The 24,926-nt window shown below is 41.7% G+C and overlaps 2 protein-coding genes across 2 annotated transcripts in view; one reads left to right on the plus strand and one right to left on the minus strand.

The window, feature by feature from the left end:
- HSP90B1 (heat shock protein 90 beta family member 1) overlaps positions 1-24,926 on the plus strand; it is a 188,839-nt gene that overhangs the window by 44,617 nt on the left and 119,296 nt on the right. The window lies entirely within an intron of this gene.
- NT5DC3 (5'-nucleotidase domain containing 3) overlaps positions 1-24,926 on the minus strand; it is a 63,176-nt gene that overhangs the window by 24,961 nt on the left and 13,289 nt on the right. Inside the window, exons 2-4 of the mRNA XM_050748477.1 lie at positions 12,434-12,618; positions 4,136-4,210; positions 3,613-3,668 (exon numbers count right to left, since the gene is read on the minus strand). Coding sequence (XP_050604434.1) covers positions 3,613-3,668; positions 4,136-4,210; positions 12,434-12,618 — 316 coding nt within the window. The remainder of the gene's footprint in view (positions 1-3,612; positions 3,669-4,135; positions 4,211-12,433; positions 12,619-24,926) is intronic.

Raw genomic sequence — 24,926 nt, forward strand, 5'->3', positions numbered from 1 at the left:
GGAGAGACAGAACAAAGACATCTGGGGAGGATTCTCATGAACATGCATAACCTTGCCTTCTTCGTTCTCGCCCCCACCTTCACCATTGCAATAATAATTTTGGGAAAACATTAGGAGCTATGAGTAAGGGAACAAATGAATGTTCATTTAAGAGGTTTAGAGAAAGAAAAAACTAAAAGTTGGAATATGTTAAATGTAGCAACAATTTTAAAATATACGTTAAAAATCTGTTGGGAATGGTACAATCTGGTGGTCAACTGAGTCATTTCAAAAGCCTTAAAATGAATGAACAACCTTCACCTGGCAATTTCACTTACAAAGATTTTTCCTAAGAAAATGAGACACATGCACAAAAATGTATTAATTATATTTAATATACATGTTACTTACAAAATAAATGAAAAGTTTGTTTTTTTTTTTTTAACTTTTAGGTTCAGGGGTACACGTGCAGGTTTGTCATATAGGTAAATTCATGTCATGGGGGTTTGTTGTAGATATTTCATTACCCAGCTACTAAGCCCTAGTACCCTACCCATCAGTTATTTTTCCTGATCCTCTCCCTCCTCCCACCCTCCATCCTCCAGTAGACCCCAGAGTCTATTGTTCACCTCTGTGTGTTCATGAGTTCTCATCATTTAGCTTCCACTTGTGAGAACACACAGTATTTGGCTTCCTGTTCCTGGATTAGTTTGCTAAGGATAATGGCCTCCAGCTCCATCCATGTTCCCGCAAAAGATGTGATCTTGTTGGAAAGATTATTTGTAATTGTCCATACTAAAATAGATTCATTACCCCCCAAAAAAATGTGTTGAGGGACTCCAACTATCCCTTATACCTTCAAAAAGGCCACACAGCATGGTGGCCAAGAGCACAGACTCTGGTCCCAGGCTGCCTGGGTCTGAATTCTAGCCCAGGCAATTATTTGCTGTGTGACCTTGGGGCAAGTTACTTAACACCTCTGGCACTAATAATAGTACCTACTTCATATAGTTATTTTGAGGATTAAATGAGTTAACTCAAACAAAACCCTTATAACAGTGCCTGTCCCATAGTAAGATTCAATATTTGCTAGTCACTGTTAGTAATATTATTACCATCATCACCACCACTTCCTCTCCATCCTGAAACACCATTAAAGTGAGAGTAAAAACAGTCAAAGGAAATGAGAGTAGAGACGTCAATAGACAAGACATTTCCACAAGACACTGGAAGACAAACAGTGGATGCAAAGAAGGTATCTGACTTAACACTGACAACAGAGGCCTGCAAGGGTACACCCAGGACAAGAACTGATTCCCTACCACAAGCTACAGAAAGGCTCAGCACAAGGAGGCACCAGGAAGCTACTGGAGGATACACTCCAGCAAAATGAGGGAGGAAAGCCAGAGAGAGGAAGAGAAGGGAACTTGAAACAGGGAAAGCAGTGAAGGGAAGTCCCAAGACAAGCAACCAAACCAGATCAGACCAGGAGGGGAGAGTCAATTTTTAAAAACAAAAGTGACAGATTATTGAAAACATTTGAATTATTGGAAAATAAATACATGCCTGACATTTGTAATGGACCATTTGGAAAAAATCAGAGATTCCTACACAGAAAACTAGGCCAACAAAAACTGAGATTATTATTAAAATCTAAGAAAAACAAAATGTCGTACAAGAAAGAAAATAATCGCACTGCACTACCTGGCTTAAGAGTAAACCAGCTGGGCACGGTGGCTCACAGTTGTAATCCCAGCACTTTGGGAGGCTGAGGCGGGCAGATCACCTGAAATCAGGAGTTCAAGACCAGCCTGGCCAACATGGTGAAGCTCCATCTCTACTAAAAATACAAAACTAGCCGGGCATGGTGGCACATGCCTGTAATCCCAGCTCTTTGGGAGGGTAAGGTAGGAGAATCACTTGAACCTGGGAGGCAGAGATTTCAGTGAGCTGAGATCTCGCCACTGCACTGCAGCCTGGGTGACAAGAGGGAGACTCCGTCTCAATAACAACAACAATAAAAAGTGAACCAGATAAGACCTTCTAAGTCATAATGTAAACAGTGACCAGTACAACCACCAAAAACTGAGATCTGAATGAGATGAGAGGAATGAGACTGGAGAAGTGGGAGGAGGTGCCAGAAAGCTAAGTCCTTATCTATCACAGCAGGGACAATGTCCGGAATTAATAAATTAGGAAATAGAAGAATGAGCACGTTACTTAAAAAATCTAAAGACTTTAAAGGTTTTAGGGGCAGCGGGGAGCACAGAAGATTGCTGCTGACCCCCGTGACACCTTTAATCCTGTTTCACTGTGTGACTCTATCCATGTTTCACTTTGATTTTAAAAGCAAATAAGCATTAATTTTAACAGTTTGTGAGAGAAGAACGTAAGCTAAGATGTGCATACTTTTAAGTATAAGCTGTACAATACAAATCACACTCCTAAATCCCCTTCCAAATTAGAGAATTAAAAAAGGCAAAATCCTCCGTTTTAAAAATTATAAAGATGGCCAGGTGTGGTGGCTCACGCCTATAATCCCAGCACTTTGGGAGGCTGAGGCAGGCAGATCACTTGGGGTCAGGAGTTCGAGACCAGCCTGGCTAATATGGTGAAACCCTGTCTCTATTAAAAATATAAAAATTAGCCAGGCATGGTGACACGTGCCTATGGTCCCAGCTAATCAGGAGGTTGGGGCAGGAGAATTGCTTGAACCTGGGAGGCAGAGGCTGCAGTGAGCCTAGATTGTTTCACTGCGCTACAGCCTGGGCATCGCAGCAAGACTCCATCTCATTAAAAAAAAAAAAAAAAGTTACAAAGATTTCCAGCTATGAATAGACCAAAAAAAAAAAAAGTCTCAATATCCAAACCACCCAAATACCACGGTGGGAAGGAGAACCGTGTTCCCTCACCCCCATAGCCCTCTTGCTCCAAGCCTCCTCATCAGGACCTCCCTCAGCTTGCCAGCCAGCAGCCCTGGAAAACCATTCTTCCCTCCAGTCCTCCCGACTGCTCCCTATCTCTGAGCACATTCTTTTTTTTTTTTTTTTTTTTTTTTTTTTTTTGACACGGAGTCTCGCTCTGTCGCCCAGGCTGGAGTGCAGTGGTGCGATCTCAGCTCACTGCAGCTCCACCTCCCGGGTTCACACCATTCTCCTGCCTCAGTCTCCCCCAGCAGCTGGGACTACAAGCGGCCACCACCATGCCTGGCTAATTTTTTGTATTTTTAATAGAGATAGGGTTTCACCGTGTTAGCCAGGATGGTCTTGATCTCCTGACCTCATGATCCACCCGCCTCGGCCTCCCAAAGTGCTGGGGTTACAGGCATGAGCCACTGTGCCTGGCCACCTCTGAGCACATTTCCATCATCACCTCTGTCACTCCGAACTGCAGTCAAGTTTACTTACATGACTTCCCAACCACACTCTGAGCTCCTTGAGGACATCAGTGCAAACCAAGCCCTTAGCACCTATCTTGGTAGCAAGGCCTCAACAAATGCTCTTGAATAAGTGAGTGAATGGATGAATCATATCCACACTGCAGCCCTCCTCATCACTAAACAGTCAGAGGGTCCTGAAACCCAAAGCACCTGGTTACTTCACGTAAATTAAATGTATCTCCTCTTACTCTTACCTGTAGACAGTTCCCAGCTGGATATAATGAAAAGCATCGATCTTCATTAATACTGCCTTTAAAAACATAAACATATGCACATGTAAATAATGTATAACCATTTGCATATTACATGAGCCTTCCAGGTGTCGTCATAAATCCTATCAACATTAGGCTGCCCTAACAAGGAAGCACACTGTACGTTCCTGAAAGGGTTGCTTGTTAATGTGCTATACAGCTCTTTAAAGAAATGGCCTATCTGCAAAAGACAGGGGAAAACAATAGATATGGCAAGTGGTTCTTCCTCAAAACACCAAAATGACTACTAGAAATAAACAGTACCTCCTAAATAGCTAAATGCATTTATGCTTTTCTAATACATAGTTTCTTCCAGAAGATTCTATCCAAAGATATGTGAGTAATTTGGTTCTGCAGTCCCAAATAACATAATTTAAAACTAATTTGCCCATTCAGTAAAGTACCAAGAGTACATTTCATTTCCAAACATCATTAAACCACAGAAAAACAGGAGAAGTAAACCTACCCGCTGCACATCATAATGAAGTCCACGAATTGCAAAATTTGGGTCGTACTCATACTTCCTGATTTCTGCTGGATACTAAGAAAGAAGAAAGGAACTGGTTTTAGCCAACAATGTGCTAAGTGCAGGATCCTGTCCAGATCTGGCCCTTGTACAAAGGCTGAGGTAGTTGATACACCAGTAGGAAGTTGGAGTCAGAACAGGCAGACCACAGCTTGTCCCTCCGCTTCCAGTCCAAGCGCCTCCCAGCAAGCACCCCGGCCAGAGCCTTCCATCCTGCCCTGCACCCTGTCTATCTGCCCAAGCACAGGCTGGGCCTCGTTCCCTCCCCTGCCAACTTCTCTCAACTCTCTCCTCTCTTTCCCTCCCCTACCTGTGTTCCTAGACTCCCAGATCCCTAAGACCCCAGCAACACATCGGCTTCAACCTCCACCCATCACTCCCAGCTTTTATCTTCAAGGCTGCTGTGGAGAGGCTGGAAAGTGCCTTCTAATACTGGAAGCACAACTTTGCTCAAACTCATTGTCAGCCATCCATTCAACTCATATATGAGCACCTTGATGTGGCAGGCCCCTGGACGGCCCCATTACCAGGTTTCATGGAGAGCCCTAAGGTGAAAACTCCTGAGAGTGGGGCCTCTCCACAGAGCCTTCATTGCTTTTCTCATCTGGACAGCTGGGCAACCCCATGGCTGTCAGACACAGCATTCCCGACACCAGGCCTAGGGAGGCCCTTCCTTGGCACATGGATTACAGTTACTATCCAGCACTCTGTCTCAGAACAGTTGTGAAGGCAGCAGATACGGTTTGGCTCTATGTTCCCAGCCAAGTCTCATCTTGAATTGCAGTTCCCATAATCCCCACGTATTGTGGGAGGGACCTGGCAGAAGACAATTGACTCACAGGGGCGGTTTCCCCATACTCACAAGAGCTGACTGTTTATACGGGGAAACCAGGGGAAACCCCTTCACTTGGTTATCATTCTCTCTCTTGCCTGTGCCAATGTAAGATGTGCCTTTCGCCTTCCGTCATGGTTGTGAGGCCTCCCCGGCCACATAGAACTGTGAGTCCATTAAACCTTCTCTTATTTATAAATTACCCGGCCTTGGGTAAGTCTTTATCAGCAGCGTGAAAACAAACTAATACAGCAGCCCAGCTCCCTTGGTATTTCCTATTCTCAAGCCATTCCTCACACTACACAGAATTGCTGGCTCCTCCTTATCTACTGCACCAGGTATCCAAGTCCTTACTTCTCTCCCTAAATCTCAGAATTAGGACACCAGCTACCTTGTGGATGGCACTGATCTGTGGGCACCATTTCTGCTGCTACAACATGGCAGGCCCCACCATCCCCATTTTATTCAGAGGGACATCAGAGGTTCTGAATGAAACAAGCTAGTGTATGGTGGGCAGAGAATCAGGCTAGGCTGGGGCCTTCTCCCCTGCTCTCTTCACTGCCCCTCTGCCCTCAGACCACAGGCCTGCGGACAGAACGTCTATTCCTGAGTCTAGAGAGGCCACATCACTAGGACCTTCCAATTGTGATGCAAGTTGCTTAAGTTAAAACCCAGACAACTATTAAATGCCCAGGAAACCTCCTTCCATGGCTGAGCTGCTAATATTTCATGGCCAAGGTTCCATTTGTACAAGAACATTTCCTGGGACCAGCAGGCTGACCCGCATGTGGCGATTTTTCAAGTCAGGCTGCATGAAGCACTTAACTCAAATGTCACATTTGGGATCATTTATCCACCACCAGCCATGTGTGCCAAGAAATCACCAAACTGACATTTCCATCATGGGCGTTTCCAAGAATTGAGAACCCTGTGTATGGTCCTGCATTTTTGCAGACATACTTGACAAGCTGACACAGAACCCAACGCCTAGCACCGTGGATCTGCTTACTGAAGGGGGGCCAAGGGACTCCAGCAGCTCTGCAATCTCCTGTTAAACTTGTGACTGATGGATGAGTAAGAGGGCACACAGGAAAGAAATATTTTAATATGTCACTGAGAGAGGTGCCTTCACTGAGCATTTGCTATGTGCCACACACTAGACACTTTCTATGACTTTCTTTATCCCTCACTACACCATCACAAAGGAAGCAGGGCATCTCAAGTCTATTTTACTATTGAATAATCTGAAGATCAGCGGCAAGGAATTTGCCCAAGGTCACACAGCTAGATAGTGGTCGAGCCAGTATTTGAACCCAGGTCTGCGTCACACCCAAGTCCACCCCTAACCACCACATAATCAATTGTGAACCAACTCTAAGCCACCATATACTAGACACTCATAGCCTCCCTGTGACAGCAGCACCTCAGAGGGGCTCAACAAGTTTGCTGAAAGCCTTTGCAGTTACGACTGGAGCAACAACTATTTTAGTTGACTGCTGGCACTTACATTGAGAGTGTTTACTGCTGAAAAGTCTGCTGGTTCTTTCTTTGAATGAGGCTTATCTGGGCTCCCCAGCAGGACATGCCCTCCACACACTCACATTCCCTTTGCCTCTCACTCTCAATGTTATTCTTGGGGAGCCACCTCTGAGAAATACACAATGTTTATTTGGTCCAAAGACGATAGTGAGTGACTATATGAGTCCATTCTCACGTTGCTAATAAACACATACCTGAGACTGGGTAATTTATAAAGCGAAGAGGTTTAATGGACTGACAGTTCCACATGGCTGGGGAGACCTCACAATCATGGAGGAAAGTCACATCTTACATGGCAGCAGGCAAGAGAGCTTGTGCAGGAGAACTCGCCTTTATAAAACCATTAGATTTCTTGAGACTTACTCACTATCGCGGAAAAACCCACCCCCATGATTCAATTACCTCCCACTAGGCCCCTCCCATGACACGTGGGGATTATGGGAACTACAATTCAAGATGAGATTTGGGTGGAGACACAGACAAAGCCTATCAATGACCTTGAAAACTGTCAGATGCAGCTGGAAAAGCCGCAACAGGACAATGTCATAATGAAGAATATAGGTTCCGAGGCTGAGAGACCAGGCGTCAAATCCTGGTCCCGCCATGTGCGAGCTGGGTGACTCTGGGCAAGGTCGTCTGTCCCTCTGGTTTTCTCATCTACAAAGTAAAGATAACAAGAATCCCATCCTTTTTGGAAGTGCAAAGGATTCAGACCAAAAATGTGTGTGGCAAGTCAGGGCAGTGCCTGGCACATGGCAAGTGCTCAATAAAATGGAGCGGCTTTGCTGGATTGGGAACTGGCAGCCTGGGGTTTTAGGTCCACCCTACAGGCCCTGTTACTCTCCTGTATGACTTTAGGTAAGTCTTCTCCAAGGCCTCTTCTAGTCGAACCATTTTGACTAGGGTCTATGCTCTACTCCTGCCCCAAAATTGTAATCTCCCCATACAACCAGCCTGGTCAAAAACATCCTCATGATTGGCCCATTTCCAACATACACACCCATAGCATCAGTAGAACATCTGTTAACAGCGACATCCAGCCCAGGAACCAAAGCCGCTCACATTGGCCAGTTGGTTACACTCCTCTCCAATGGTCTCAGCTAGATTTTCAGGACTTTTCATAGTTTAGAAACTTTTCACCACCCAAGGGGGAAAAAGATAAAAAGACTCACCCAAGGTGAGGTATTATAGAGATAACTGGCATCTTTAAAAGGAGTAAGAAATACAAAAGACAAAAGCCTTGATTTCATCTCCCAGCTTCACACCTTAGTCAGCATTTTTTCTGGTTAGTTGGCACCATTGATCACCTCATTGTTCATATCCAAAGCATCGGCTGTGACCCCTCGCACTCCGTGTCCATGTCTGATCTCTCAGCAAATGCTATGCTCTCTTTTTCCCTTAAATAAACTTTTAGGATAGTTTTAGGCTTATGGAAAGGTTGCAAATACTGTGTTTCTGTATGTATACACCCAATGCCCTGTTTCCTCCAACAAAAGATTAAAAGCCTTTTGACTTGGAGTTTTTATTAAAATTCTAATTTAGGCCCAGTCTGGCTTCCTTTAGTACCTTGACTTTGTTCTAATCCCAGTTACAATCTGGGCAAACTCCTGTGTGCTGATAAAGAGCAAAGTGTCCCCCTGAAAATGCTACAGGAACGTCCCTACAGCTTCAAGCAAAGTTAATACCAAAATGCAGCAGAGAACCCAGGACTTCTCCATGTGTGCCTAATTCCTACAGTCCTGGGTAATTACAGCTCTCAGATACAGCTAAAACCTCTACATTACAACACTGCTCTGGGTTCCTGAGGTCCAGAGACCTATAAACGTATCTGTCTTCCAGAGGTCTCAGTTTAATATTTAAAGTAGCCTAAATTACGAATCTAATTAGAGGCAATGGAGAAGGGCATAAAAACTAAGCTCTCTAAAATCTACACAAAACACGATGCTAGAGTAAAATGACCTCATCAGGATGCTGGCCCCACATGAAGCACAACTCTCTCACTTTCCCGTGGAACTCATGGATGCAGATGTCAAGTGTTTAGTGAGTACCTATTTTGTGCCAGGGCCTGGGAATACAGCACTGAACAAAACTGACACAGGTGTCTGCCCCTGCAAAGCTCCCATTCTACCTGGGGAGGCAGGCCATACACGAATACACACACAGAATATAACACCTCAGAGTGTATGTTCTAAAAGAAAATGCAATACAAGTATTCACAGATCGGAGATCGGGGGCGGGGAAGAAAAGCAAGCCAGGAGCAAGCCTCATCTGGGAGAAGAAAGAGTGCTCCAAGGCAGAAATAGGAGAGGGTTTGGAGGTTCAAGGAGTAGGAGGGGAGGAGGGGAGGCAGCTGGAGGAGGCTGGGGAGGCTCTCACTATGATGGGATGAAAACTACACTTCACCTCTGTGGTCTTCCTCCCCCAAACCCATAACCCAGGCTAATCATAAGGAAAATGCACACAGCACCTAATTGGCACGCTTCAAAACTGTCAAGGTCATTTAGAAAAGCAAGGAAAGTCGGAGAAGCTGTCAAAGCCAAGAGGCGCCTGAGAGACATGACAACTAACTGTAATGTGGTGTCCTGGAGGGGATCCTGGAGCAGGAAATGGACATTTGGTAAAAACTAAAAATAACTGAAGGAAGTATGGACTTTAATGAATAATAATGTATCAAGACTGGTTCTTTAGGTGTAACAAATGTACCTTGGTCAAGTGTTAACAATGGAGGAAACGGGGCATTGGGTGTATACACACAGGAACTCCGTATTTGCAACCTTTCCATAAGCCTAAAACTATCCTAAAAGTTTATTTAAAGGAAAAAGAGAGCATAGCATTTGCTGAGAGATCAGACATGGACGCAGAGTGCGAGGGGTCAAGCCGATGCTTTGGATATGAACAATGAGGTGATCAATGGTGCCAACTAATGAGAAAAAATGCTGACTAAGGTGTGAAGCTGGGAGATGAAATTAAGAGCTCTTCTACCCCTCCCTTTCTATTCCTTGGTGGACAAATAAAATCAAAATACAGACAGTTATTACTTGATTTTTTTAAAAATTTCCATGTTTGTAAAAATCTCTTATTTTTAAAAAGGGTAATTACGAAGGAGCTGGAACCTTTTATGTTTGCTTTTTGGAAAGATGCTAAATTGCAAATTTACTGTTCTATGACTGTGTGTCTCAAAAGCATATGTCTTTCCATCTCTACAACTACACAAAGTGCATCGGTCTTGGCTGCAAAAATGGCCCTGAACTCAGTGCATCTTCGAAGAATTATTTTGTTTAATCAGAAGAAGAGAAAAATTTGCGTGAGCATAATTGACTCTACTAATATGCCTGATACAATTAATATTATAACTTCTTTTAGTTTTATCAAAGCAACACACAGATATAATGAGAATGAAATTTCAATGATCTTAAATCTAGAGGCTTTTCAAATAATAGTGATTGCAGCTTTTATTTTATCCATCTATTTCATCTCTCTTCCCCTCAAATTTCATAAATTTTTATTTTCATGAATATTTTATTTGCATCTGAACCAAAAAAACCATAGGATGGAAAGGTGTTAGTAACCCCATAAGAGAGGCAAGGGGAGTCGAGGAGAGAATAGAGTCCTTTGGAAACAGACAGACCAGAGTTCAAATCCTGGTTCTGTCTCCTGGCCTGTGGCCTTGATCTAGTAGCTTAATTTTTTGAACCTGTTTCCTCAGCTGTAAACAGAGACAACATGTGTGAGCAGGGTTGTTGTGCAGATTAGAAATAATAGTATTTGTATTAATAAATAGCTAACATTTATTGAGTGTTTTCTATGTGCCATCTACTTTACATTTATTAATTCATTTACCACAGTGACTATGAGGAAAGCACTGTTACTATGCCCATTTTACAGGGGAGAAAACTGAGGTCCAGAGAAACTGAGTGAGTCAATCAAGATTATGTAGGAAATAAGTGATGAAGCCCAGAATTTGAACCCCAGCAGTGAGGCCTTAGAACCTGTGCTTTCAGCACCTACTGGACAATCAATGAACACTGCCACTGGGATCATGGCTTGCTTTTTATAAATGACATCAAAGTCAGAGAAAACACTGCAGCTGACCTGGGACTGAAATGCCAACACCAATGCAACACCCCATTTGGATCCACCTTTTAGGGGGTGGTGAACAGATGGCATGGGATGGCAGGCAGGAACCAAAGTCAGAACCACCTCGTTCTTAGTTGGCTTTCATCTTATGATCCAGGCAAAGGACTGCAGTTTAGATGGAAGAGAGTAGTCCCTTGAACAAACGAGATCTGCCGCTGGATGCCAAGTGGCTAGGTGGTTTCACATCTAGTAAAGTGGCCATAACTAAAGAAAGCCAGCTGCTGGCTTAGTGGCAGAAAGGAAGCTTCTCTGTGGCAAATGCCATGACTACATTTTGGATATGGACAAAATGAGCTGCTTAAATCCACTGATAACCAAAAGCTGAGGGGGATCAGAAAATATGGTGAATCAAATGGTTAGGATCCAAAACTAAGGAGAATTTTGGCTACATTAATAAAAATATGGCATCCAGAATAAGGGAGGTGATGGTCTCCTTCTATTCCACTCTAGCCGGACCCCACCTGGGGTAACATCTTCAAGTCCTCACATTTAAGAGAAACAAACCAGAGCACACACAAAGGAAGATGACTAGGATGACGAAAAGAAAAGAGGACAAATGAGAACGGTTAAAAGAGCTAAGAACAATCAACTTGGGAAAAGTCTTGGAGGGCATAATGGCTGGTCTATACAACACTAGCTCATTATATGTCTGGTACTCGAACGGTTAAATATAAAATAGTAGTTTACATAATTTGGGGTTAGAAGTTACTCATACCCATCCTCAGCCCTCCTTTGCTGCGAACTCCTTCAATATTTGACTGAAATATCACCTTCTTTGCTTCCCCAATTCCCTCAGGCAGAGAAAGTTGTTCTAACCATCACAGTCAGACACAATCGATGTCTAAGGAGACCTCCACTAGGAGGCTGCATAACTGATCTGCCCACGTGACCGACAACCGCACTGGGCTGTTGGTTCTTTATGGGTAATGCCTGTCTCCTACTCATCTTTATCTTCTCAGCTTGTATTGCAGGGCTTGGCACAAGGAGGCTTAAGAAACATGTGAAGCAATAAATCAAGGAAGAAAAGAGGTCAATGGTGAGAGCTGTATGAAGGCGGAATTGTTCAACCCATGGAAGAACTTCCCAAAAATCAGAACCACCTCCTAGGGCAACGTGCACCTGTCTGAGATGGAGATCTGAGCTGTACTTCCCAGGGGAGGTCTCAAAGGGTATGGCCCACAAGACTTCTGAGGACACTTCTTATCCTGCTTCCTGAAATGTGTACTCAAATCAGACTAGAGAAAAAAATGATAGGGTTGCATATTTTCTTTTTTCCTTCCTCATTAAAAACTCTCAACAATACTACGTATCAGAAGAAAGACATTCAAATATGCTTTGCTCTTAGCAATTCAAATGGGTGTTAAAGGTAAAACATCTCCTAACATTTGAGGAATTCCTCCTAACCAGAATTCAACAGGCAGGCTGCCAATTCATCAAGCTCCAGGAGACACTGTGTCGTTCCGTGACAGACGAGAGTGTAAATATCTACAGCCAAATCTCCATTAATGCACATCTTGGGAAGGTCTTTTGCCAAAAGACATCTAAAGATTTTTTTTAAAAAAACTATCATCTTTCAGGTAAGAGTTATTTGGAAGGCAACAAAATCTACTTATTCATTCAGCAACAATTTATTAAACGACTTCTCTATGGCAGACATGGGGTCATGTCAGCTCAAGGCTGTTCTAAGGGGAAAAGGGGAGGGAGAAGCTGAAATGTCCCTCTGATCTTACCCGGTGTTCATTGATGAGAAGGTCCCGTGCAGCATTAAATATCAGCGTGTGGAGGTGCTTTGAATAAAACACCAAGGTGTAATCATAATCGAAGCCATAGATTTCAATGTCTGACAGGCTCATTTCATTGTTTGAGAAAATGGCATCTGGATTCAACAAGTTGCTCATAATGGAAGGAACCAATTCTGGAAATAAAGAAAAAAATACATTATATTACACAATAAATAAGAGTTAGTATGATTTCTAAAGAAAAAAAAAATGAGTAAACTAGACTACAAAAGAGATTCGCTTCACCTTGAAAACATGCTGGTGAAGGAAGCCAGCCACAAAGGACCACATGTTGCATGATCCTATTCATATGAAACGTACAGAAATGACAAATCCATACGCACAGAAAGGAGATTCATGGTTGCCTAGGACTGCTGACTGCTAATGGGCACAGAATTTCTTTTTGTGGTGATGAAAATGTTCTGAAATTGATGGTGGTGATGGTTTTGGGGCGATTGAGATGAGGTCTCACTCGGTTAACCAGACTGGAGTGTAGTGGCACAATCACAGCTCACTGCAGCCTCAATCTCTAGGGCTCAAGCGATCCTCCCACCTCAGCTTCCTGAGTTGCTGGGACTACAGGCGCAGACCATCACACCCTACTAATTTTTGTACTTTTTGTAGAGACAGAGTCTCCCTGTTTTGCCAAGGGTGGTCTCAAACTCCTGGGCTCAGGAACAACCCATCCACCTCAGCCTCCCAAAGTACTGGGATTACAGGCATGCGCCTCTGTACCTGGCCAACGTGAGGGTTGAACACTCTTGTGAAAGTACTAAAAACCACTGAATGGGAGACTCTAAAAGGGTAAATTGTATGGTATATAAATTATTTCTCAATAAAAGAACATTTGCTACCAAAAATGAACATTTGCTTCAACATCACAAAAAGGATTTGTTTAAAAAATACATGTTGCAGATTTTGGAAAGTAAAAGTATAGTTAACCAAATCTAAATATCATACGTCATCTCACCACCCAGAAAAAAACTACTGACATTTTATGTATTTGCTGCCAACATTTTTCTATGTATATATTTTGGATAGCTAACCTCACACTATATATACAGGTTTGCATTGAGCTCACTAAATTTAATATTCAATCATGAGCCTATACTTTTTGAAATAAACTATTACATGAGACTTTGACATACATATTGGTGTGCCATAGTTAACCTACTACAGGTTGAGCATCCCTTATCCAAAACGTTTGGGAACAGAACCATTTCGGATATCGGATTTTTTTGTATTTTAGAATATTTGCATTATACCTACCGATCGTGGCTCCCTAATCCAAAAGTCTGAAATTCAAAATGCTCCAATGAGTGTTTCCTTGGAGCATCATGTCAGCATGCAAAAGTTTGAGATTTGGAGCACTGTGGATTTTAGATTTTCAGATCAGGGATGTTCAGCCCGTACTCTAAGTTACACATTTAAGTTTTTTCCTATTTAATAAAAATAACATTGCAATGAACATCTTCATGTGTTAATCTTCGCCTTTCAGATGATTTCCTTCAGATAGGTTTGTAGACGTGTGACTACCTTCTACCATCAGGGTCCACTGGATGTTAGGTTTGGGTTTCTTTTTTGAGCAGTTCTAACTGTTTGTAAGGATTGCTACTTAATGGTTTCTATTTTTTTCTTGGAAGCCTTTCAAAAATTCATTCTACCTTACAATTTCCATGAGTCCACTGGACCCTTTTAAAAAATCAAAGATGCAATAGGGGATGTTGGTGATCTTATTTTTCTAATATGCTGAAATACTTTACTATTAGAATTATTTCATCATTATCTCTCAATTATTGCCACCTATGTTTTGTTTTGTTTTGTTTTGTTTTTGTTTTTTGAGATGGAGTCTCGCTCTGTCACCCAGGCTGGAGTGCAGTGGCCGGATCTCAGCTCACTGCAAGCTCCGCCTCCCGGGTTTATGCCATTCTCCTGCCTCAGCCTCCAAGTAGCTGGGACTACAGGCGCCTGCCACCTCGCCCGGCTAATTTTGTGTATTTTTTTTAGTAGAGACAAGGTTTCACCGTGTTAGCCAGGATGGTCTCGATCTCCTGACCTCGTGACCTGCCCGTCTCGGCCTCCCAAATTCCTGGGATTACAGGCTTGAGCTACCGTGCCCAGCCGCCACCTGTGATTTTTTAAAAGACTAAAATAAGAAAGCAGGAGAATAAGAAATCACTTAAGATAGTGCAATAGTGAAACAAGTCATCACTATGACATCATCCTTCAGTTCTCATGGCATTGCGCAAAGAACTGCATCACCTTCAAGAAGGTATAAAAGAAGTCTGAAAACACCATCTTTGCAGTCTTTTTTTTTTTTTTTTTTTTTTGCTTTCATGGAACACTGTTGAGAAATCAGTTTTTCATTTTCCATCCATAACAGCAAAAAGAAAGCTGACAGGAGAAGACATCTCGCAGTTATCAGATGTGCCAGGAGGTGAATGCAGAGAGAGACAGCAGTTCTCTACGGCCTAATGATGACAGGGAAACCAACCATAAGGGTGACGTCTCAGATCATGAGGCCTCCATGACCATATCCTAGATGAAATTCAGGATCAAAGACTGAGCAATATATTTCAAAAGACAAAAAAAAAAATGTGATATTCTCATCTGGTTAACCATTTAACAGGATGAACACAATCATCCAATATTTTATGACAAAAACACGGACTATCCTATTTTGCCAAAATTATATATGACAGTGTTTTTTTTCACCTTTTATGATGTTTATGCACCAAAATTTTCTTGAAATAGCTCACAGGCAGACAAATGCTGAAGGCAGGTGATTTTTTGCAGATAGGTACATGTACATAAAACCTGAACTGTCCATATTTTACTACTTCTCACATTACTAAGGACAACCACCTGACTCTATTATAACAGCTAATATTTATTAAGCACTTACCATTTACTACATGGTATCAAGAAGACTTTACATTCTCTCATTTAATCCTTCCCACAACCTTAGGAAGCAAATACTACTTTATCCCCATTTCACAAACAAAGACACTAGAGATGCATGGAAATTACTTTATTTGCTAAGGATACACCAGCACCACATGGCAGGGTTGGGATTTGAACCTGGGAAGTTTGGCTCCAGAATCTATGTTCTTAACTCCCTTTCAGGTGCATTTTTTCCTAAAATAAAATAAAGTCAATCCATCATTTCTGGGCTTTCCCTTTCCTTTCTGCTCACTTCTTTCTGACTATGAATGGCACGTAGTATCCACATTCACTCTAAAGAGCCACCTGAAACGTTCAAGAAGCATTCCGCTTGCATAGTAACAGCTCTCATCAGGGCACTGAGGCCCCAGTCAGGGACCAACCCAGCCACAGTGATGTATTCTGAGCATTTCACAAGGCTCCTTAACAGCTTTGAGATCTGAATCCCTTTCAAAACCTAACAGAAGCCATGGAATCCTCTCCATGCACGTGCAGATTTTGCAGAAAATTTCATGGGGTTCATCCCCTAACCCTATTCATGGTTCCCAATTAAGTTCCCACATTGCACCTAGTTTATTAAAACCAAGCCTTTATATCTCTACACAGAATTTCCAGGTCACTGTGAAGGCACATATACGAATCAATAAATTAATTTCACTCACACTGACAATCTAGATGTGACTGAGCCTATTGAAAACCCGAACAGTCAATTCACTGACAATTCCATTTCTTCATTCGTTTTTCTTTCATCAAAATCAATGAGACAACAACCATGGCTTTTTTTTTAAGATGAAGTCTCACTCTGTCACCCAGGCTGGAGTACAGTGGTGCAATGTCGGTTCACTGCAACCTCCACCTCCCAAGTTCAAGGAATTCTCCTGCCTCTGCCTCCCAAGTAGCTGAGATTACAGGTGTACATCACCACGCCCGGCTAATTTTTCTATTTTTAGTAGAGACAGGGTTTTCACCATGTTGGCCAGGCTAGTCTCAAACTCCTGACCTCAGGGGATCTGCCTGCCTCCACCTCCCAAAGTGTTGGGGTTACGGGCGTGAGCCACCGCACCCGGCCACAAGAACCATGGCTTTCATTTTTCTTTTGCCAATAAGACGTATCTGTTATAGACATTTAAGAAACTTAGAGGCAGGCAGTTCACAAGAACTGGTCCTAGGGAAGAGGAGAAGCTGGCAGACCCAAGCTCTTGATATCTAATACCGAAGATCTTCTGGCCTTACATATATCAATGGGCCATTGCTGATGATATTTTCTGAATATGACCGCATGGCATCGTCCATATGATGCAAGTGAAGTGGGATCGCTTACAGAGTGACCAAAAGCTCCACTTTCACAAATGACCTTTCCGAGGGAGGTTCGAACAGCCTGCTTAATTAGAAGTTTATATTTAGAAATGGTGCTGGCAAGAGAGTCTCCCTCCCTTCCTGCTACCTGAGAAGACTACGCGAAGCCCTCAAGGAAAAACTACTATGATAGAAAATCATCCAAAAGCTGCATGGGAATTCCCCTGCGGGAGTGAAAGCCTGAGACACGTACATCACACGACACCATCACCTGAAAGCCTGGATGTTTAAGGTGTCATCCTCGAACACGAGAAGCAGCATCTTAAAGGGATCTTGGCACCCTGTGCAAACTTTAAGAAGTTAAGAACAAACATGAATAATTACAAAGCAAAAGAAAAGAATGCCAACCACTCACAAAAGAGAAACAGTCTGGCTAAACTTTAGACTCTGAAGTATAAACCGAATGCTTCTTGACTAGTCACTTACGTACTTTCTCAAAGGAGAAACCAGAGTGGGTACCAATTTAGAAAGTGAATTCCTTTGTACATAATGGATGATGACAGCAAGGCTATACAATCAGTACAAACAAATGGAGAGACAGTTCTGTTGCTGTGGCCAGAGCTTGAGCAAAACTCAGTTCCAATGCAAGCCACTCTGAGCTGGGAGCTGTGCACCCTCCAGCACACAGTGTGGCAAGCTGGGAGGCCCCTGGCACTTCCAGTTTTCAGCAGCTTCCAGCTTTTCGTCTGCTTATCCCACAGAACACTGGGAAATGTGGTGAACAACCTATAGGAAAAACTGGTAAGCTTTCTGTTTTGGTTCTGGCTTTTTGTGTTTTTTATTGTGGCAAAATATACATTACATAAAGTTTACCATGTTAGCCATTTCTAAGAGTGCAATTCAGTGGCATTAAGTACATTCACCTTGTGCAACCATCGCCACCATCCAGCTCTGGAATTCTTTTCTTCTTGCAAAACTGAAACTCTGTACCCATTAAACAATTCCCCATTCACCCCAGCTTTCCCAGCAACTACTGCTCCACTTCCTGTCTCTATGAATCTGACTATTCTAGGAACCTCATAGAAGTGGAGTCATACGGTCTTTGTCTTTTTGCATAATGACCTCAAGGTTCATCCACGGTGTAGCATATGTCAGTCTCTCCTTTTGAAGGCTGCACAGTCCATCGTAGATATAAACCGCCTTTTGTTTATCCATTTATCAATCCCCAGGCCGCCGGGTTGCTTCCACCTTCCAGCTGTTATGAATAATGCTGCTATGAACACACACATATCTGTCCAAATCCTCGTTTTCAGTCCTTTTGGGTGAACACCTAGAAGTGGAATTCCTGACTCATATGGTAATCCTGTTTTTCATTGTTTTAGGAACTGCCCTACTGTTTTCCACAGTGGCTGCTCCATTTTGTTTTGCTTTTTTAAGGCCACCACAGAAAATTCTTCTCTAAATTTTATCATTACTATTAAGAGAGAGAGAATATGAAAGAAGGCAGAACCTCATTCTGGTACAGAAGTCAGATACTTTCCACTTATTCAAGGAAACATTTTTAAGCTGTGTAAAGATGTGAGGTTGGAAGGTACAATTTTGCCAAGTACTTTGTCTTCTTTAATGCTCATAAATGCTAAATGTCTCTCCCTTAGTACAGGCCTAGAGCTTGGCAGAGCTGTCAAGTAGTGTGTGGAGACAACACTGAGCAGAAATTCATGGCCTGATTGATGTCAATGATTATTCTTAATCTTTTAAAAAATATGATGCGCCTTAGGCACACAGCACTGGAGAGCTCTAAAAGTTTACCAAATGCATTACTTGCTCTCATCATTATCCCAGGAACCAGTCAGATAAAGACAGGAGGGTGCAAAGGATGGACCTGAAAAACCGAGGTCCCAAAGGCTGCCTGTGGTAAGCGATGGCTGTGGGCACTGGGTGTCTGGGCCCCTTCAGTGCAGCTGTGCCATCTCATACTTGCTCGCGTCCAGTTGGCTCCACTTTCCAGGTACATGGGGAGGATCACAATCCTCCCTCCATGCCTCACCCCTGACTCTGGCCAGCTGTGGTCACAACAGATCACAGGCATAAGAGACATGTGTCACTTCTAGAGCAGTGCACAATCCCTTCCCCTACCATGCCTATCATGGAGATATGATACAAACACTACAAGATTAGGAGGAGGATGGAAGGCTAAGCCAACACATGGAGTTGACTACCCTGCCCTGCAGAGTTGTGGGGGTCCCCCAGTAGACTCTGCATGAGTGAGAAATAGGCTTTGTTATAGCTGTCTGTAATAAACTACTGGGATTTTGGTGTTGCTTGTTGCTGCAGCATAACCTAGCCTATCCTGACTGATAAACCTTCAACACCATGATTTTGTTGGGAAATCTCTCTTCCCCAACATTCAGACTGTATGGTCTCATGGGGTTCCATTCCTGACTCCAGAAGGAGGGCATGTAACCCAGGCCTGGCCTAACAGAGTACCTGAATTCCCTTACCAATGCTGACTAGTTTGAGGCAGACATAGGATCCCCTCCAGCCAATCATCATACTTTCTCTACAGCCAAAGTGAATCAATAAGTCCAATTGAGTCAATTGCCGGATTTGTAAGGGAATTTGAGGGAGGAGGCACTCTTTTCTTCCAAAGGTAGATTTAAGAGAACATAAATTTGGAGATGTGAGGGGCCACTGCTAGGAACCTAGAAAAGATGCCAATGGGAAAGAGTTAAGTTTTCTATTGCTTACATCCGAACGAATTCTACTAAAGGTTTATTTTAAGAAAATTCAGCCACTCAAACTTCTGACGATGAATTTTAACTTTTTAATCTGGTATCAAAGGCATTCCCAATGTATACGTTAATCCATTTCTCCAATATTAAATTCTCCTTCCCATGCCCTACTTTCAACAAGATGGGTCATCCACTGCTCTGTGTTCTCCAACATATGCCGTAGTTGAATACTGACCAGAGTTACATCTGCCTGGAATATTTTGTCTTTGTCTAATGTGTATGCATAAACACCAAACAGCTATGTGAAAAGAATGTCAAGTAAGACTTTCCTTCAAATTATGCTGTAAAACAAACACCATGTGAGTCAGAGTTTAAAAATTTCAAACATTAAAAAGGTAGAAAAAGAAACACCATGTGAGCCAGAGTTTAAAATTTTTTAACATTAAAAACAAGAATATATAGATCACCATTTATTTCATCTCTGAATAAAACATAACTTTCCAAATGTAAAAAAAAAAAAAAAAAAGCAACAGAATAAATCACAAAGAAAACTACTGACAGATTTGCAACATAAGATTTTTTAACACCTGTGCATCTAAAAATATCAAAACAACAATTTGGGAAAAGAGTTGAGTATATTAGACCAAAAAATTGAAAAGACAAACAGCAATGGTCTAGTATTCTTAATATTTTAAAAATCCATACAAAAGGAAATAGTTGGTAAACTAAACGTTCAACCACTCGAATTACCCAAAAAAAGCAAATTAAAACAAGTAAACACAGTTAACAGTAGGTGTCTCAACAGGTGGAATTACAAATGTCTCTACTGTCTTTATTTCATTTACATGGTTTTCTATAATAAGCCTGTGTTATTTGGCTAAGAAATAAAGCAAGAAGTCATTTTCCTCTTGTCAGGTTGCAGCAGTGTTCCTGCTGCTAGTGGTAGTGCTATCTGTGTGTGCTGTTTTGGGGGTGCTCTCTTCTTGATCTGTCTGTAATAATGGAACCTTGTGCCAGGACCTGGTCAGCTTGACTCCTAGCTGTTTAAGAGTATAAATCAGAACAAGCTTTCTAGAAAACAGCTTGGCAATACATATCAAGAGTCTGTTAAAAATATTCATACCCTTTGACCCAGTAATCCTTTCTAGGAATCTATGCTAAGGAAATAGAGATATAGGTAAAGATCTATATGCAAAGATTTTGTTACATTGATACTAATAAAGCAAAAACTGGGGGAAAACATGCTCCATCAGGAGGCCCAAATGTACATCTCAGATATTTGTACTCAGAAACCCAAGTGTGTTAACAAGAATATAATCAGAGAAGGTGAGACACACTTGAAAATCCTTAAAAGTTCAATTGTATTGATAAAGCAAATCACAATCCCAGAGACACTAAGATGGCATTTTTCTTTAGTTAGTTATGATTTTTCTTTTTGGTATATGTCCTAGATTTCAAGCTGTTTTTCTAGAAGAAAAGAATATACAGATCAAAAGTCCCTGAAGAAGAAATGGAAGAGGAGAAAATTTTCCTGGAGAATTTTAGAAGCTACAAAAAAAAAGAAAAAACAGAAGAAGTCTCCATTCTCCACTACCCTCCATGTACCAAGAAGCTTTCTGTAACTCTCCCCAGTGCTCAGTCAACCAAAAAGTTAATCCAGTGAATAATAATTATGTGCATTTCCTATATACCAGGCATTATATGAAGCAATGTACACGACCTCACTTAATGCGAGACACAATTACACCCATTTCACAGAGGAAAATGAAGATGAAATTAACAGCTCAAGGTCACATTTTAAATATCTTTTTTCTATGTTCCTAAATCAAAAAAAAGCATTTTTTTGTTTTTTGGGTGTTTATTTGTTTTTCCCTAATTGGACCAAATCTCAACTTCTGTTTATATTTCATAATACTCACATACTTCAAAAATACTCACAGATATTTCAAATAATTTAAGATCTCATATTTATTTAACATGGCTTCAAATTCTCCTTTAAAAGTTCACGTGTAGACTGAAAACATCAAGGTTTCAAAATTTCTTTTAAAAGTATACCTATGAATTGGAAATGTGAAAATACGCATAGGCAATTTTTTGCGTCTACATTGAGGCAGTATTTACCTTTTCCATTATCTCACTACAGGTGAACTCAGGTCCTGTTTTAAACTTTTAAACTTCACATCTGTAACTATGAAAACTACAAGAAAAAGACACCCTAATTCAGGTGATTTATCTCTTAGCAACTTTCACCAAGTTCCAGCTTCCTTCTGTCCAGCCAGGCTAGGCACAGTTCTGCTATTAATGGTTGAAAAATGTGAATCTCTTCTGATATGCTAGGGAACAAGTTGATCACAATGCAATTTCACAATTTTTTATGTTTTGGTATGTTACACTTAGTACCAACAAATGTTATTTGATATAGTTGTGTCCACTTAATATCCTTTCTGCTAATAATTCATTACAATAAAGGAAACAGTTGAATAGAAACGTGACTTTGAAGGCCAAGGTTGAGATGACAATTCTTAGGAGCGTGTAACTGCTAGACCTTAAAGAGATGTAAATTTTTAGCCAGAAACTGTTTTCTCCAGTATCTCTAATAACCACTCGGTTTTAAGTCATTTTTACCTCTGCAATAGTCCAATGGCATATGTCGAGACGAAACAAAACGCCCAAGGTATCCTTTCCACAGTGAAAGTGAACACTGATAGGATTACCTGCCCAGTATGCTCCAATCCTTATATAAGAAGTGACTCTTCCCCAGTTGCTTCTGGGACCTGCCCCTCCAGTCACAGCTGCTGGTCCAGGGCACAACACCTGACAGAACACGCTGGGCCACTCCTGAGGTGGGTACCGGACTCAAGCCAGGCTAAACTAGAGTCCTTCTCTTATTTCTGTATTTTCACTTTATATTTTTATTGAGATGCAATATAATAAACTGCACATAAAGTATACAGTTTGATGGGGTTTGACATCTACTGCAGAGACATCTGTGATGCCATCATCACAATCAAGGCAATGAGCATCTAACACCCCGTAACCTTTCCTCACATTCCCTTAAATTCCAGCCCACCCTCCCCTCCACCCCTAACCATCCCCAGGCCACTACTCATTTTCTTTTGGTCAGATTCCTTCGCATTTGCTAGAATTTTACATCAATGAGATCATACAACATGTAGTATCCTTGTAAACTGGTTTTCCCATTTACTAGACCCATAGGAAATCCGTTTCAATAAGCATTTACCATACCTACAATGTGCCAGACACTGCACAGGGGATTATAAATACAGAACAATATCACAGGCAATGGGGAAGACCACCAAACATCACACTGATGCAAGACAGAGGAACCTGGCATGGGGCTGGGCATACCCCCTGGGAAGAGGCAATTCAAGAGTCACTTTTATTGTGTCTGATAATCTAAGAAGAAACACTCATTTTTCCATTCGTTTACATATTTTGCATTGTCTCCAAGGAGAAGTAATCCATGACAAATAGAATTACTCATCCGACTAATTAATAATGCACATGACATTTACACTACTCCCACCAAAAGTTAAAATTATACCCCTTATTACCCTGTAAGTAATATCTGTAATTCTGACTACTCCACAGAAATCCATCACACTTCCCGAAGTTACAAAAATAAAACTACACACAACTACATTTGAAATAAAATTAAATACAGTAATGGTTTAATGACAACCTAATCTTTAAAAATAAAATCTTTAAAAAATCAACAGAACTGATCAAAAAGAAAAGTACATTCGGCTTCAAGGGAAAAAGTCCTTAGAAAAAGAAAACTGTGCACAGGACAGTGGCTCACACTTACAATCCCAACACTTTGGGAGGCCAAGGCAGAAGGATGGCTTGAAGCCAGGAGTTCAAGACCAGCCTGTGAATCAAATCAAAACTCTGTCTCTACAAAAAAATTTTCAAATTAGCCAGGCACAGGTAGCTAATCGGGAGGCTGAGATGGAAGGATCCCTTGAGCCCAGGCATTCAAGGCTGCAGTGAGCTTGACTGTGCCACTGCACTGTAACCTGGGTAACAGAGCAAGACCCTGTCGAAAAGAAGAGAGCCAAGTCAAACGATCAAAAAATAGGCAATCTCAAAAATGTTTCATTAGAGTATGCAGGAAGTAGAAAAGAAATATATGTGCCTATATAAATGCCATCCACATGCTGTGCACCAGGCACTTCTCATTCATCACCTCAATTAATGTCCCAAGAACTCCATGAAGTGGATACCACAATCCCTCATATGCAGATGGGGTAAAAAATAAGGCTAAGAAGTAAAGTACCTGGCCCAAAGTCACACAGCCATTAAACATTACAATGCAGGTCAAATGTTTGGCACAGTGCTTGGCTGAAAGTAGGTGCTTCATAACTGTCAGTCCCTTCTTTTTTCTATTCATTCATTCAACAGATAATTTTTCCTAGATCAGTAGTTACCATCATAATCTGGGAAATCTCCCCGACCTCCTCTCCAGGGAATCTTTGAGGTCAAAACTATTCTCATAATATAGTTAAGATGTGGCAGACAGAATAATGGCTCTCCAAAGATGTCCATGTCCTAATCCCTAGAACCTGTGAATATGTTACCTTACATGGCAAGGGAGAATTAAGGTTGCAGATGGATTAAGATTGGTATCAGCTGACTTTCAAATAAAGTTATTAGCCTGGATTATCCAGGTGGACCCAATGGAATCACAAGGGTCCTTAAGTGTGGAAAAGGAGGGCAGAAGATTCAGTGTGAGAGAGATGTGATTTGAGAAAGACTCAGAAAGCCATTGCTGGCTTTGAAAATGCAAGGAGCTACAAACAATGTGGTGAGCCTCTAGAAACTGAAAAGCTTAAGAAAACTGTCTCCCCCAGAACCTCCAGAAAGAAATGCAGTACTGCAACAGCTTGATTCTACCCCAGTGAGATCTATTTCAGACTTTTAACTTCCAGAACTATGAAGACAATATATTGTACTGTTGTCAATCACTAATTTGTGGTAATTTGTTACAGAAGCAATGAAAATTAAATACAGAGACAATCTGCCTTTTTCACTCCCACCTCTTTTGCCAGAGGATACTGCAATAGACAGAATCAGATTTGAGAATCTATTAATCCAGACATCACAGAACTCTGCACAAATATAAAACCATGACATTCTTCTAAATTTCTTTTATTTTGGAAAACAGTCATTTTTCATAAAAAGCATGCCATTTATGTTAACAGGTAACAAACTGGTATTTTTAATGAATCAATAAATACATACGCCTGGGCACAGTGACACACCTGTAATCCCAGCACTTTGGGAGGCCAAGACAGGTGGATCACCTGAGGTCAGGAGTTCCAGACCAGCCTGGCCAACATGGTGAAACTCTGTCTCTACTAAAAATACAAAAAATTAGCTGGGTGTAGTGGCACACACCTGTAATCCCAGCTACTCGGGAAGCTGAGGCAGGAGAATTGCTTGAACCCAGG

Source organism: Macaca thibetana, chromosome 11 (genome assembly GCF_024542745.1).
Source record: "Macaca thibetana thibetana isolate TM-01 chromosome 11, ASM2454274v1, whole genome shotgun sequence".
NCBI lineage: Eukaryota > Metazoa > Chordata > Mammalia > Primates > Cercopithecidae > Macaca > Macaca thibetana.